The following is a 14,977-nucleotide window of genomic DNA, read 5'->3' as shown; positions in this document are numbered from 1 at the left end:
GGCGAGAGGCTTCACCAGAGACAGAGTGGGGAGCAGAATAGGCAGATCGACGAAGTACACTGCTGAGGGGAGCAGTGGGCGGGTCAGGAGAGGTTTGTTGCACCATGTGGTCACCTCCGGCGCAGGTGGGAATCGAACTCATGCAGAAGTGGCTTTAGCTTCTCGGTGCTGTGCTTTAAACCACTGCGCCACCAAGGAGGGCCAATTATAACCTTAGTGTTAGCGTTTCTGTGAATTTTTTCGTGTGTGTGTGTGTGTGTGTGTGTGTTTATGTCATGATTCACATGAAATTTTGAAAGGAGGGGAAGCAGATGCATGACCTGTTTCTTTGTACCTAATACTATGTTTGATATAGAAAAGTTATTGTTTATTACAGTTAAATTACCCATCTTTTTCTGGAAATTTTAAAATTTAAAGGTTTTAAAATTATATGTTATTATGTTATCTTTACTTTTTTAAAAATTATGAAACATTTCAGACAATCTCCAGAAGAATAGAGAGTATTTTCAACATTTATATTTCCACCAATCAACTTAATATATGAGTTGATATATATAGCTGAAGTCTCTGTTACCATCTCCCATCACATTCTCTACCTCCTTTGCAGAGGTAGACATCATTCTGAATTTGATGTTGATTCCCATGCATCTGCATTTCCTTTTCCCCTATATGTTTGTATGCCTAAAACAGCATGAAGTCATTGTTTTACATTCTTATATGTTCTGTAAATGTTCCACTATACTATAAATGTCTTCTGTAAGTTGCTTTTTTTTAACATTATGTTTTGAGATGTATGTATTACCTATAGACCTAGATCCCTGATTTTCATTATTGTATACTATTGCATTTTCTTTTTTTTATTATTATTTATAGGCATTCATTATTTTCAGGATTTTGGTATTAAAATGTGGCACAAGGCATTTCTGTACCTCTCTTTTTGTGTATATGCACAACAATTTCTGAGTAACTTTCAGATTTTTTTTGTATACTAACAGGTGAAATTTACATTGAAATGAGTTACTAAACATATAGCGTACATTATAAGTAATGGAAACAAACAATTCATGATACTATGCCTACCTATAATGCAGTTCATTCTGATATATCTTAATAGAGTCTATTATATCTCATTCTGTTGCATCACATTAAAAATTGTTGGAGCAAACTGGGGAAGAGGTTGCAGTGGGCTGTGGTGGAGGATTATTGGTGCTTTGGTGATAGATGTGATGTGGTAACTTACATTTGAAGAGGTGTGAATCTTTACCCCTAAATCATATGTGGTGTAGTAAACCAACGTTACCTCAATTTTAAAACATTACATATAATTTTTAAAAAAGACAAGAAAAAAGTTGGTTTCAACAAAACTGAAATACAATCAATAAAAAATTGGTTGCAACCTTCATTTGAAAAACAAATGCTCAGTGGTGGATACTTGTGAGACTCTTGAACCATTGCTAGGTTGTACACATATTTCATTTATCAGAGATCACTGAGTTTTTTCCCTAAGTGTTTATACCAAATTACATTGCCATCAGTATTACCTGAGATTTCCTTTAACTTCACATCTTTGTTAACACTTGTTATTGTCAGGCCTTTTAACTTTTGCCACTCTTAACTATGAAATTGTATAAAATTGAGATTTATGTTCTAATTTTTTGTGAAGTTACATATGCTTCATTTTTAAGAATTTCTTAATTTTGAGATTGCTTCTTTTGTGAATAATCTTACTCTTTTTTCATTGTAATAGCTTTATCTTTTCCTTGTTGAGGAGGTTTTGGTTTTTTTGGCTAACACTAGACATTTCCCCATTCTTGTATATTTTGTTTCTCCTTATTTGAGCCAGACTGTTTGTTCAGTACAAAGTTGAATAAAAAAGTGAAAGTTGCTGCCCTTGCCTTTCTGAAATTATGTCAAAATTAAAAATTAAAATAGTTAAGGAATTAAGATTTTACAGAAAAAATAGGCAAGTGATATTAATATTAGTCTAAGGCAAGAATTATTATTAGTTTCCTAAAATAAACTATATACCTAGAACAAGAAGGAACATCCCATTGCTATTTATTACTATATAGTCTAAAGAAATTATCTTCTGTTTTTAGTTTGCCAAGAGATTATATTAGGGTGATTATTTTTTTTAAGTGAGTTTTCTACAACTGTTATATTGATCATATGGATTATTTTTAAAATTAATTTTATAAATTTTTTGCAAGATTTTATGTCATCCTAGCATTCTTAGTCATCCATATTATGAGTTATATTTCATATACATCCTTGGATTGTGTTTATTAATATTTATAAAATTTATTATTTTTAAAAACTTTATTGAGATTCACCTTTTTGTTGTTCTTTTCTTATATCAAATTCATACCAGCATTATAAGTTAAAGATTGCTTCTTATTTTTATATTGTAATTTACCATTTAGAATAAATCTAAGTTTATTTGAGGTCAAAGCTGTGCTTTGAATATTTGCTAGTTTTACATTTGTAACTTGGTAACAATAGTAGGTATCTGTTTTGATATGTCATCTTCTCCTTTTGTCTAAGTTCATTTTTTGGACTGTTCTTATCTGTGATCATATTTTCTTTATTACTTGTAATAATCCTTAATTACACTTTCTTTTTTTTGATAAATATTGCCTGAGGTTTTTCTATTTTATTAATCATTTCAAAAAAACAGCTTTTGGCTTTGTTGAATCTCCGTTAAGCTTTTCAAAAATAATATTTATTGATTTCTGTATATCTTATTATCTCTGTTTGATACTAACATTATGTTGGGTACTTCATATGTGAGTTTTCTGTCTTTTTAATTTTCTAATAGAAACACTTAAAGCTATGACTTTCTCCTTAAGAACCACTGCAACTTCTTTCCATATTTTGAAATTTAGTATATTCATTTTAACTCAGTTCTAAATATTTTCTAAGATAAATTATGATTTCTTATTTGAGTCATGTACTATTTAAAAACTAAGTATTTTTGAAGTGTTTCCTTTTTCTGTTTTTGGTCATTCTTTTCTAATTTAATTGCATGTTACCAGTGAATGAGGATTATATGTAATTGATTCTTTGAAGTTTGTTGTGGTTTTCTTTATTGCCTACTGTATAGTCAATATTTACAGTCATTACTTATCAATATATTTGCCTAGAATGCGTTCAGCATTTTGAACCTATGTTTCCAGTACACACCATTTAAAATTGATATATCTTCCCACTAAATTGTGTCTTTTATCATTATATTATCTCTTTCATTGAGCAAATAACTCATGGGCATGGGCCATGTGGTGGCACTTTTCTAGATAGTTTGTATTAGGAAGCTAATAATACTTCTTGCCTGGGCATTTATTTAGTCTAATGTTAATGGCAACTGTTTATTTTTTTAGGATATCTTTTTTTATTCCTTAACATTTAAAATTTTTTATCTAATTACAGAAAAATTTGCGACAATAGTGTAAGGAATTCCTAGTACCCTTTACCTAGACTCCTTAGATAATAACATTTTAGTACATTGGCTTTATCCTCTCTTGATCGTTCTTTTACTTCTCTTTATATCTTCCATTCTCTCCATATATATATATATATAACCATATATATATGTATTTATATATATATATAACCATTTAAGAGTAACTTGCAGACCTGATGTCCATTTGTCTCCCCATACCTTAAATGTATATTTCCTAAAATCTAGTTATTCTTTTACATGACTATATTACAATAATCAAAATCAGGAAATTAGTGTGTTAAGATACTATTATCTAATCTATAGATTTTATTTAGATTTTCCCAGTTGTTTTAGTAGTGTTCTTTATAGCAAAAGATAATCCACCATCATGTTTTGCATTTACTTGTTACATCTCCCTAGTTTCCTTTAATTTGGAAGCATTCATGATCCTTTCTTTGTATCTCATGACACTGATATTATTGAACAATATTAGTTTATTATTTTGTGGAATTCTTTCAGTTTGGACTTGCTTAATGGTCTGTCTTTGTGATTAGATGCAGGTTATAATGTCTTTGGCAAGAATATGCACAGAAGTGATACTGAGCTTCAGAGACTTTAGTTTATTACACTAATTATGTTTCCTGATCTATTTAGATTTGTCACATTAGTGTTTTTTCATGTTTTCTATTCTGATTTTCCTGTTTTGTTTTTTTTCTTCTTGTGCCCTATTTGGGGTTTCTAGAGGGTTTTTTGTTTGTTTTTGACTTTTTGTTATTTAATGGTTACTGTTAGCATCTTAAAATATACACTTGACTTAAATATAGTGTTAATATGCATCCCTGTCATCTTCTCAAGTAAGGATCTTAGAATCATTTAATCCAGTAACCCTCTCCCATTTTACATGTCTCTGTTGCCCAGTATTTTCTTCTTGTCTTTCTAATACCCAAATTACTGCTGTTTTTAGTCAATGCTTATTTGTATTCACCCACTTACTTTTTTGGGTTCACCACTCCTCCCAAAATATGCAATTTAGAAGAAGTTGCTATAAAAATAATTGCGGTGGTCCTAACCTCTCTCAGTTTTTGTTTTTCTAATATTGTATTTATTTTGCTTTTATTTATTTGAAGCTTATGCTTTATCATTACACTATTATTGTGGATAAATTGTCCACTGTCTTTTTTTTTTTTTCAGGTGGTTTTCTTTTTCTTCTAGTTGTTTTAGTTTTTTTTTTTTTTTAATTTACTTATTTATGCATACAGAACTGAGGTACAGACCAGAAGTGCGGGGGTGGTGAGAGGCTTCACTTGAGACAGTGGGGAGCAGAACAAGCAGATCATCGAAGTACACTGCTGCAGGGAGCAGCGGGCAGGTCAGGAGAGGTCTGCCACACCATGTGGTCACCTCCGGGGCGGGGATCGAACTCATGCTGAAGTGGCTTTAGCTTCTCAGTGCTGTGCTTTAATCTGCTGCGCTACCAGGGAGGGCCCTGCTTTAGGTTTTAAGGTGTCTTTTTGAAGTCCTTTAGATATACTATGAAGTGTTACACCAATTTGAATCACACTGTATATTTGAACAACTCTGAAATCATCTCAAAATTACCAAGTTACAGGCATTTCATTACCTAAATATATGTGAATTTTGGTTTATCTGTATGTGCTATTATTATTTCAGTTGTTGGTACTACATATTTGAGATTAATCACTATTAAAAACTTATTTTAGAAGAGATACCATGATTTGGCATTGAACTGAAACATTCAGAAAATGTATGGAAATAAAACAGCAGAGACAAATTTAATGTTAATGAAACATTTTTCATTGGAGGAATGATGCAATTCTACATCTTTTTGTATATTAACAAATAGTTTAAAAGGAAGATATCCAGGTTTAGGCGAAGCTGTGTTACATGTTGTTACTGAGAAAGATTGAGAGAAGTTCTATCACATGCCAAGCAATGCAACTGAAGGCAGAAATTAAGCAAACTCTTTGCAATCAAAGTAAGAAACTTCAGAGCAGCAAAAGCTGTGTGAATAATAGGTCTGTTTCCCTTGCTGGAACAAAATACCACAGACTGGGTAGCTTCTAAACAACAGTTGATAAATGGATTTATACTGCCACCAGTAGTAAATGAGAGTTCTATTGCTTTACATTCTTGTCAACGTTTGGTATCTACCATCTTTATAATTTTAATGATTCTGTGATTCTCTCTGGTTCTCATTTATAGTTTCTTGTATACTAATAAGTAATGTTGAATATCTTTTTAGCCATTCTGCCATATCTTTCTGCAAAGTATGTTTCATTCGTTTCCCCATTTTTTTTTAAAGATTTATTTATTTATGCATATGAACTGGAGGTATAGGGGTGGTAAGAGAATTCACCAGAAACAGAGTGGGGAGAACAGGGAGACTAAGTACACTGCTGAGGGGAGCAGTGGGTGGGTCAGGAGAGGTCTGCTGCACCATGTGGGTTACCGCCAGGGCAGGGGTAAAACTCATGCGGAAGTGGCTTTAGCTTCTTAGTGCTGTGCTTTAACCTGCTATGCCACCAGGGAGGGCCCTTTTCCCCTATTTAAAAAAAAAAATGAGTTGCTTATCCTTTTATCATTGAGTTATGAAGATCTTTATCCTATATTCAAGTCTTTTTTTTTTTTGATATAGGTATTGACTATTTTCTGCATTGTTTGTCTTTTTATCTTCTTACCAATGTTTTTGATAGGTAGAAGCTCAAATTTTAGTGAAGTATAGTTTTATCAGTATGTCCTCCTTTATTGTTAGTGTTTTTTTGTCCTATCCAAGAAGTCATGAATATATTCTCAGTTTTCTTCCTGAGGGTTTATATTTTTTCCTTTCATGTTAGGTCTGTAATCTATCATTAATGAAATTTTACATATAGTATGAAGTAGGATCATAGCTCCTATTTTCTGGCTAGAGGTATCTTATTTACCCAACACCTTTTATTGGAGACTGTATATTGCATATTAAATTGAATTTGTTTCTTTCTTGTAATTGTTATAGCCAAATTAGTCTTTTCCTGGATTTTTAAATTCTGTTTCATCTGTTTGTCTACCATTATCCCAAAAGTACTCTTACACAGTAAGTGGAGGTTTTTGGGATTTCACTCATGTGTTGAATTTATTTAACATGATTTACTTTTTATGTATGCATAAGAATAAAATATGGTTAAGGAAATCTTAAAAACTCAATAATAATGAAATACAATTCTAAGAGATCAATTATTTTATTATTGGTTAATCTTAAATTTATTTTCACCAAGGATGCCACAAAATGCAATACTTAACATACGATAGTTTCTTAGATTTTATTAAATATGATATTATTAGCATATATAATATTTGCATTTCATGAACCCGTAGATTCATCTTTCTTTAACTGTGGGCTGGTAAGTCTTTATAGTAGCAAATATTGCCTCCTCCTATTTCATTTCTACTTCTTAAAACCTGTTAGATATAATAAACTCCTTTGTTTCTTGAAATTCCCATTATTCTTTTTTATATCTGCTCCATTTTGGTAATCATTCATTAGCTCTCAGTTTTTATAGTATCTTAATATTTTTTGTTTAGATTTTTAAAATTTTCTAATTTTATATTTTGATATTCTGTGGTCTTTATCAAGTTATTTTCTTTTCCTTATGTTTTTGGCAGTTCTACATTTGCTGACTAAGATTTCTGCTGACTTTCGTACAGGCTAATTTTTCTTAATATATTAATTGTTTGGGATAGTTGGAATGCTTGTAAGCCTGCATTGAATTAATTTCTCTCCAGAGAGTTTTGCCAGGAGGGTTAGGGACTTGAATACCCAGGACCATTTTTTGTAAGAAGGTTAAATCATTCATACAATGTAAATTTGAATTACAAATTCAAATAAGAGAAGATCTGATTAAGAAGCTGAAGGCTTTCCTCATTGTATTAAATACAGCTCTTTTGGATTATAAAAATTGAAAATCTTTATAGTGAGTGTCAGTCCTGCTTACTAGTCTGGTTTTTAGTTCCTTTTTATTCTTTTCTTTGAGGGAAGAGAGCAAAGGTTTAGTTTAAATAGTATATAGCAAAAAAGTCAGATTATAAGAGTATCTTACAGCTAGAATAACTGAGATGTATTGCTATATAATGGGTAGTAAACAGGTATAAAAAGCAGATATATGTATTAACCAGATAATGGATTTTTTTCATCGTAGTGTCATGTATAAGTAGTATTGTTGCTATGACAGCTTACACGCATACTCCTTGTGTGTGTGTCACAAAGTGATGCAGTAGTATTATTTTGGAGTTAATTTAATAAAACTTTTTTTATAAAAAGAAATGGCTTCTGATCCTCCCTGGTGGCGCAGCAGGTTAAAGCACAGCACTAAGAAGCTTAAGCTACTTCTGCATGAGTTCGATCCCCGCCTGCCCCGGAGGTGACCACATGGTGTGGCAGACCTCTCCTAACCCACCCGCTGCTCCCCTCACCCCTCAGCAGTGTACTTTGTCTATCTGACGGTTCTGCTCCCCACTCTGTGTCTGGTGAATCCTCTCACCCTCCCCCCCCCCCCCCCGCATCTCTGGACTGTACTCCAGTTCTATATGAATAAATAAATACATCTTTAAAAAAAAAAAGAAATGGCTTCTTTCTTTGCTTTCTTTTTTAAACTTATTCAGTGTTTTATTAATAATCTGATTTCTACTCAAAATAATTACCCTAATACTTTGACAACTTTTTTTCAATGACAAAATAAGTAACAAAAATGAGAATGGCTGTGATTATTTTATAGTCATCTTTGTCTTACTTGATGTATGCCAAACCTCTATCTCTTCACCTTCCTTCTTCCTTAGTCCTCTGCAGGAGGCTGCTCTAAAAATAGTTCCAGTAATAGCTGTTTTACACATGGTCAGATTGCTGAATCATTTGGTTCTTTTGTGAAGTTTAGGAATATGGCAAACAGTGTCTCACAGAATAGGAAAAGCATGCTTCTTAGGTGGCAAGTCATTATTTTACTGAAAATCATTATAATCTTCTCTATCAGCTTACAATAAGTCATTTTATTTTTTAAAGGCTTGTGCTTGAAAATAAATAAAATAGCTTTGAATCTTCAAAAATGTTTTGAATGTGATTCTCAGAATTATGTTATTAAATATAATCAATTTAAGACTGAGCAGATTAATAAGGTGAACTATTCATGTTCTATTTGTGTACATTTTATTTTTTTATTTCTTTTTTTTTGTATTAAATATACTAATATTATTGCTTCTCTTCTATAGTTTCTCTCCCTGTGAAGTAGTTACTTCCAGAAAATAATCGATGGGAGGATTTAATGCTTAATAGTAAAATAAATGTCCTTTTTCTCAAAGGATTTCACTTTCTTACATTACCCCCTACTTGCTGTTTTTCCTTTCCTTACCATTCCAAAATAATTTTGGGTTTTTTTTTTTTTTGATCAGCAGATTGTTGAATGCCTGTTGATAAAGTAAAACTGATTTTATTACTGACTGCCAGGAATGCAACATACTGTAGTCTCGGTCGTGTTTTCAAGGGTAAAGGCAGGATACTTATTTTTGAGATTTCTTTTTTAAAGGTTTATTTATTTGTGCATACAGAACTGGGGTACAGGCCAGAGGCTCAGGGGCGGTGAGAGGCTTCACCAGAGACAGAGTGCGGAACAGAACAGGCAGATCGATGAAGTACACTGCTGAGGGGAGCAGCGGGTGGGTCAGGAGAGGTCTGCCACACCATGTGGTCACCTCCGGGGCAGACGGGAATAGAACTCATGCGGAAGTGGCTTTAGCTTCTTGGTGCTGTGCTTTAACCCGCTGTACCACCAGGGAGGGCCCTATTTTTGAGATTTTTTTAGGAGTCTGGTTTTAAGGTAGGTCTTTCATGTAAAAGCTCAATTCAGACTGATGCATTTATCATATATTTGAATTGTTTGGTGCATTTAGGTAAGTATACCAAAGTGAATAATAGACTATACTTTTAGATTAATATTTTATTTTCCCTGACATTAATAACGATACCCTCCCCCCCATTAACCTAGGGTTCTTCCTTGGGTTTCTTTTTGCCTTGAATTTCTTGTTTACCTTCCTCCTATAGTGGATCTGCTTCCTCTATCTTTATCTCAGTCTTTGGTACTATCTTATATCAGAGGAGCTATCTTCTAGTAGCTTCCAACAAGTCTTTATATTTTTGTAAACAACCCACCAATAGATAATTGATATAACTATAGTATTTTTGTATATGTATTGTGATGCTAGAAACTTACTATTTAGTGTTTCTAAGAATTACTAGAATAATTAAAGTAATGGATTTTACATAGAAATGAAATTTGGAATAGCAAAAGTGATTGTGGGTAATTATTATCCTTTTTAAGGTTTTGGAAGAGCTATAAAATAGTTATGGGAATATGTAGATGAATTTTGACTTCCATTTTTTTAAAATTTCTTGTGTGTGTGTGTGTTTTTTTTTTTAATGAATCTACCTGGTAAATAGCAACTAATGGTTTTGAAAACTTAATATAGAGGACTGGTAAACTTTTGTTTCATAAGTGAAGATAAATATAAAACACCATAATTTAATAAAATAAACTTTAAACAAGTCTTTTCTCACAAATTATACCCTGATATGATTTGAGTTTTATTTGAATTCAATTTGAGCTTATATTGAAAAGGTGTCTGTAATCTCTGAGGAAAGTAGGCTGGAACTGAAAGAGACAACTTATTTTTTTAAAGATTTATTTATTTATACATACAGAACTGGGGTACAGGCCAGAGATGCAGGGGTGGTTAGAGGATTCACCAGAGACAGAGTGGGGAGCAGAACAGGCAGATCGACGAAATACACTGCTGAAGGGAGCAGCGGGCGGGTTAGGAGAGGTCTGCTGTGTCATGTGGCTCATCTCTGGGGTGGTGATTGAACTCATATTGAAGTGGCTTTAGCTTCTTAGTGCTGGGCTTTAACCTGCTGCGCCACCAGGGAAGGTCCAAGAGACAACCTTTTTTAAGGTGCCTTGCTTGAAAGGTTGTCAAGGCTGGTTGTTCTCAGTTTCTTCCAGCTAGGTGTCAGCACTTGTGTCCAGGAATATTTCAGATAGGTTCCACAAAGATTTTGGGAGAAGAGATAGCTCAAGAGTACAGAGAGGGGTTTCAATTTTGCTACGGCTTTTAGAGACCAGATAGAAAGCAAACTACCATTTCCTGTGGAAAATCAGACCTGGAAATAAAATGAGCCCCATTAGCCCATTGCTTCTCCTCTATCCCTCTCCCTCCTTCATTTCTGGGAGCTTGCTAATGTATAGAGCCTATCATACACAGTGGAGAATTTGGCTGCCTTCCTGTTTTCTGCAGACTTATTTCTTGATTCTTGCCTTATAAATATCACTTATTCACATCTGTATAACAAGTTTGTCAGTGGTGGGCCAGCAAATAGTAATGTCAAATGAGTGATAATATCCAGCTAGTGTTTTGATCACCTGCAGTTACTATTTTTACACTTGGGCCTTAGGTTTGAGAGAAGGTTGAAGAATGGTAAATAAGGAGAGCTACGTAGGAAAATATCTTAAACCAGATTAATTTCTCCTGTACCTTCTCAGAAACTAATGAGAAGTCACTCTGCCACAATTCTATCGTTTCAATATGTTCTTTGTATAACATGCTTTTTAAAATAAATAAATTTGAAATTCTGTTTTTGAAAAAGCTGGGCTCATCTCTAGTTTTAGTGTATTTACCTAAATTTTTTTTTAAGATTTATTTATTTTTATGCATACAAGAACTGGGCTACAGGCCAAAGGTATGGGGGTGAGAGGATTCACCAGAGAAGAGTAGGGAGCAGAACAGGCAGATCTACTGAAATACACTGCTGAGGGCAGTGTACTGGGCAGGTCAGGGAAGGTCTCTCATACAATGTGGGTCACCTCCCTAGCTGGGAATTGAACTCTTGCTGCAGTGGCTGCTGATAGCTTCATAGTGCTGCGCTTTAACTCCTTGGGCCACCAGGAAGGGCCCAGTCTAAATTCTTACAGGGATCAATGGTAGTTTTAACAGAGAGGAAGATAGAGAGGGAGCAAGAGAGATGATGACTTACAAAAACTGTAAAACACATTTTTATTTGATTTTAAATATCAGTCACAATAATATATATACATGTATGAATAGATAAATCTCTTAAAAATAATAGTGTTATTCAAATGCATATTGGGAATTACTGTTAGTGATAGTGCCTGAAAAGTAAAAAGCATTTTAAGAGACAGGTATCATTGTGCAGTAGTATTTTAAGGAACAGAGCACTGGAAGGAAGGTTAACTGCACTTTTATCTTGCTCAGCCACCAGGAATTGTAATCCTGGGTCCCCTTCCCACCCTACTTACACCCTGCCCCTGCAACAGCCTCAATGGTATATTTTTATTCTCTTGTGTGAATGGTGAGGTTGTGTTCTAGGTAATTACTAAACTCCTTAAGATTCTGTTATTCTACTATATGTCATAATTTTTAGAATGCATGTGTATTTTCACTTAATGAAATTTAGATAGCTGTATATTTCTTTTTAGATATTTTAAAAAAATCATTTGAGCTCAAGTCTTTTAGCTAAGGGTAGCTATATTTAAATAGCAGTAGTTTCCTTTGAGCTATTGTACCTAAATAGAACAAAATATACTGCAACTGTTAGGCTCCTTGGTTCTTGCTTAGGTTGGAAGTTGCTCTTGCAGTGCCCTTCAGTGACATTCATGATGATCTGCTTTTAGTTTTGTGGGGAAATTGTCAGTATTGGTTCTTTTGTTGTAACTGGTATATTTCCTAAGGTTTAAGAACACTAGTGAGTTAAAAGCTTTGATATGCTCGGCAGTGTTTAAATGGATAATTGCACAAACTCAAAATGTAAAGCATCTGAATCGGCTCTTATAAAAGTGATTTTTAACGAATGTTTGATCACACTATATTTGTGCGACAGTTGAAATGCTGAAGTAGCATTTTGGCTTCTTTCCCAAAAGCATACTGAAGAGGCTAGCAGCAGCCTCTCTGCCTTTTCTCTTCAGTGCCTTTTACCTTGCGAGTGGTGCAGCTTGTTCTGCAGATGTACTGAAACACCCTCCCTTTCATCTGCAGTGGAGAAGAATGGAGCTCAATGTCCAGTAGAAATCAATGGGCTAACAAGGTTGCAGTAAATAAAAATGACTATAGGTTTTAGCAGCTGAGTGAGAAGACATTTGTGACATTTTTTTTTTCCTTTCAGTTGGTAAATTTTTGCTTTCTATTTCCTTCTAGAGAGATGTGGATAATTTGCCCTGCCTCCAACGTCTGTTTCTCAGCTTCAACAATATATCTACGTAAGTGGAAACTCCCAACTTGTCTTTATTAATAACATGATCGCGTGGGTTTTAGTGCTTTAAATTAGGATTGTTAACTACCTTGGGGAATTTGTTAACATGGAAGATTTTAAACTGGAAAATGATAGTGCAGTCTTATGACAAAGTTCTTTGTGGAAAAAAACAAAGCTCTCATGTGTATTAGTGACTCTAATGCTAAAGTGGTGAATTAGTATAGCATGTGCTTTTTAATTTAATTATGCTTTAGAGTTACTCTTTTGTAAAACGTGTGTACATGGAAATTTCAGCATGTGTTTGCTATCCTTTGTTTGATACTTACTGCACTAGTCAGTTCAATGAGAATTTCTTCCATAGATTATCAACTGCAATTCATCTAGCTACTAAGCAATTTTGATATAACGGTATATTTGTCATTGAGCAACTTGCTAAGTAAATTAGGTCATACCTACCTTTCAACTTGGAATACTGCTTAGGATTAATGTTGCTAAGAGGCTCTAGAGTAGAATTTATAATAGTATAAATTTTATTTTCTAAAGATTTGAAATATACCGCTCTCTATTATACTGAATGATGTCTCATTCAGTGTCAATGTGAAAGATTTAAGAACCGAAGGTGGGTGAGACAGGTTCTCAGACTTTTGATTGCAAAAGGACTCCAATGCTTCCCTAAGTCTTTCCTTCTCCTTCCTCCAAGCTTCCTCCAAGTTTTAACTTACATTTATAACTTCCTCTGAATTTTTTAGTTTTGCTTTTAAGGCTGCTCCTTGTATTTAGTTTTAACTGAGGGAAAATTTAGTACATCTCTTCATGGACTCTAGATTTGTGCTCCTGATTATTAAAAATCAGCTTAGTCTCTATATATTTCCATTTACATCTTTTTTTTTTCTCCTCCATCAGACTTTAATGCTAATCTCAGATCCCTGTACTATATCTCAAAAAGGTAGATTAAATTCAGACATTGAGCTTTGCATACAGGCATTATTTCAAATACCCTTAGTCTCTCTCTCTCTCTCTCTCTCTCTCTCTCTCTCTCTCTCTCTCTCTCTTTCTTCTGTGGAAAGTTTCCTAAAAAAGTTTTCATATACTTTTCCATTTATACAGAATGCTGATTCAGCTTCCTTTCTGTCTTGTTGGGAAGGTAGAACTTCTTTTCAGTAACAGTAAAAGGAACACTCAATCTTCCTTGAGGGACACTCAATTTCTCTTTAAAAGCCATTTGTAATCACTTTGAGAAGATAATTTCTTATTTCTTATGCCACAAAATGTTTGCTATTTAAGGTGCTGCAAAGTATTAGAGTTCCCCAACCTGTGCTGGACTTCATTATTTGTCTTGATATGGGGAACACTTAAAGAAAAATATAAATCTTGATGAATAGGGAGTATAATATGTCCAGATCCACAGGATATGAACTTCAGAAGTTCATAAGTAGTTAGGAAATTTTCTTCATCTGGTGATTCCAGCTGATCTCTTTTTGAAACAGAGAACATTTTTCTGTTTTGTTCCTGTTGATTCATGAGGTCCAAGAGATAGTGTAGATAATATATAGAGAGGGTTGGGGGGAGGAATTGATAAGAACAAGCCTTGAAATCATTTCTGTGAACATTACTCAAAATATCTCAGCTAGCTGGGCTATCAGATGATCTCTACTGATAGGTTTCATATCTTTTCAGAGTCTCAGTGCCCTACGCGAAACCTGGCAAAAAGGGTTGGCTAGTGTTATAGTTCAGTGACCCAGAGGAAGTGTAGATCAAGAAAGGTAGAAACAGCAGTGTGAAGCTGAAAATCAGCTCTTGGGATTCTCTGTGGAAATTTCATATGATACCTAGCAAATTAAAATATCCAACTGGATACCTATTTTGGAGGGACAAAAATATATTGGCTACTGCATAATAGGGCTTATGCAGTTATTAGATTCTGATACCCATTTGCATTAGCTATTTGGTACCTAGTAGAAAGTTCTAAAATGTCATGACACACTGTTAAATATGTACCTATATTTAATGGTGAGTATGTTGTACGTTTTTCTTCCAGGTGCTTTAGGTTGTACTAGTATGCATGCAGGATATATTTAGAGTATGAATGACATATACCCATGTCTACGTACCTGAATTGATCCAGTGCTTCTGGTTTAAATATCCCTAAGGGAGCATTCATAGTATAATAAAGAACACAGAAATACAAATTATAGTAGTTGTGGGTTTGCAGGAATTTTAGAAAATGTAAATCA

The 14,977-nt window shown here is 33.7% G+C and overlaps 1 protein-coding gene across 4 annotated transcripts in view; it reads left to right on the top strand.

Moving 5' to 3' along the window:
• LRRC49 (leucine rich repeat containing 49) overlaps nt 1–14,977 on the top strand; it is a 95,354-nt gene that overhangs the window by 22,246 nt on the left and 58,131 nt on the right. For all 4 annotated transcript variants that reach the window (XM_004687628.2, XM_004687626.2, XM_012728758.1 and 1 more), the window contains one exon: nt 12,689–12,750. In XM_004687628.2, the coding sequence (XP_004687685.1) occupies nt 12,689–12,750 (62 nt within the window). The remainder of the gene's footprint in view (nt 1–12,688; nt 12,751–14,977) is intronic.

This window comes from Condylura cristata, unplaced genomic scaffold, assembly GCF_000260355.1.
Source record: "Condylura cristata isolate star-nosed mole 26May11 unplaced genomic scaffold, ConCri1.0 scaffold00023, whole genome shotgun sequence".
NCBI classification, from domain to species: Eukaryota; Metazoa; Chordata; class Mammalia; order Eulipotyphla; family Talpidae; genus Condylura; species Condylura cristata.
The sequence above is the reverse complement of the archived record's forward strand: the minus strand, read 5'-3'. Positions and strand labels throughout refer to the sequence as shown.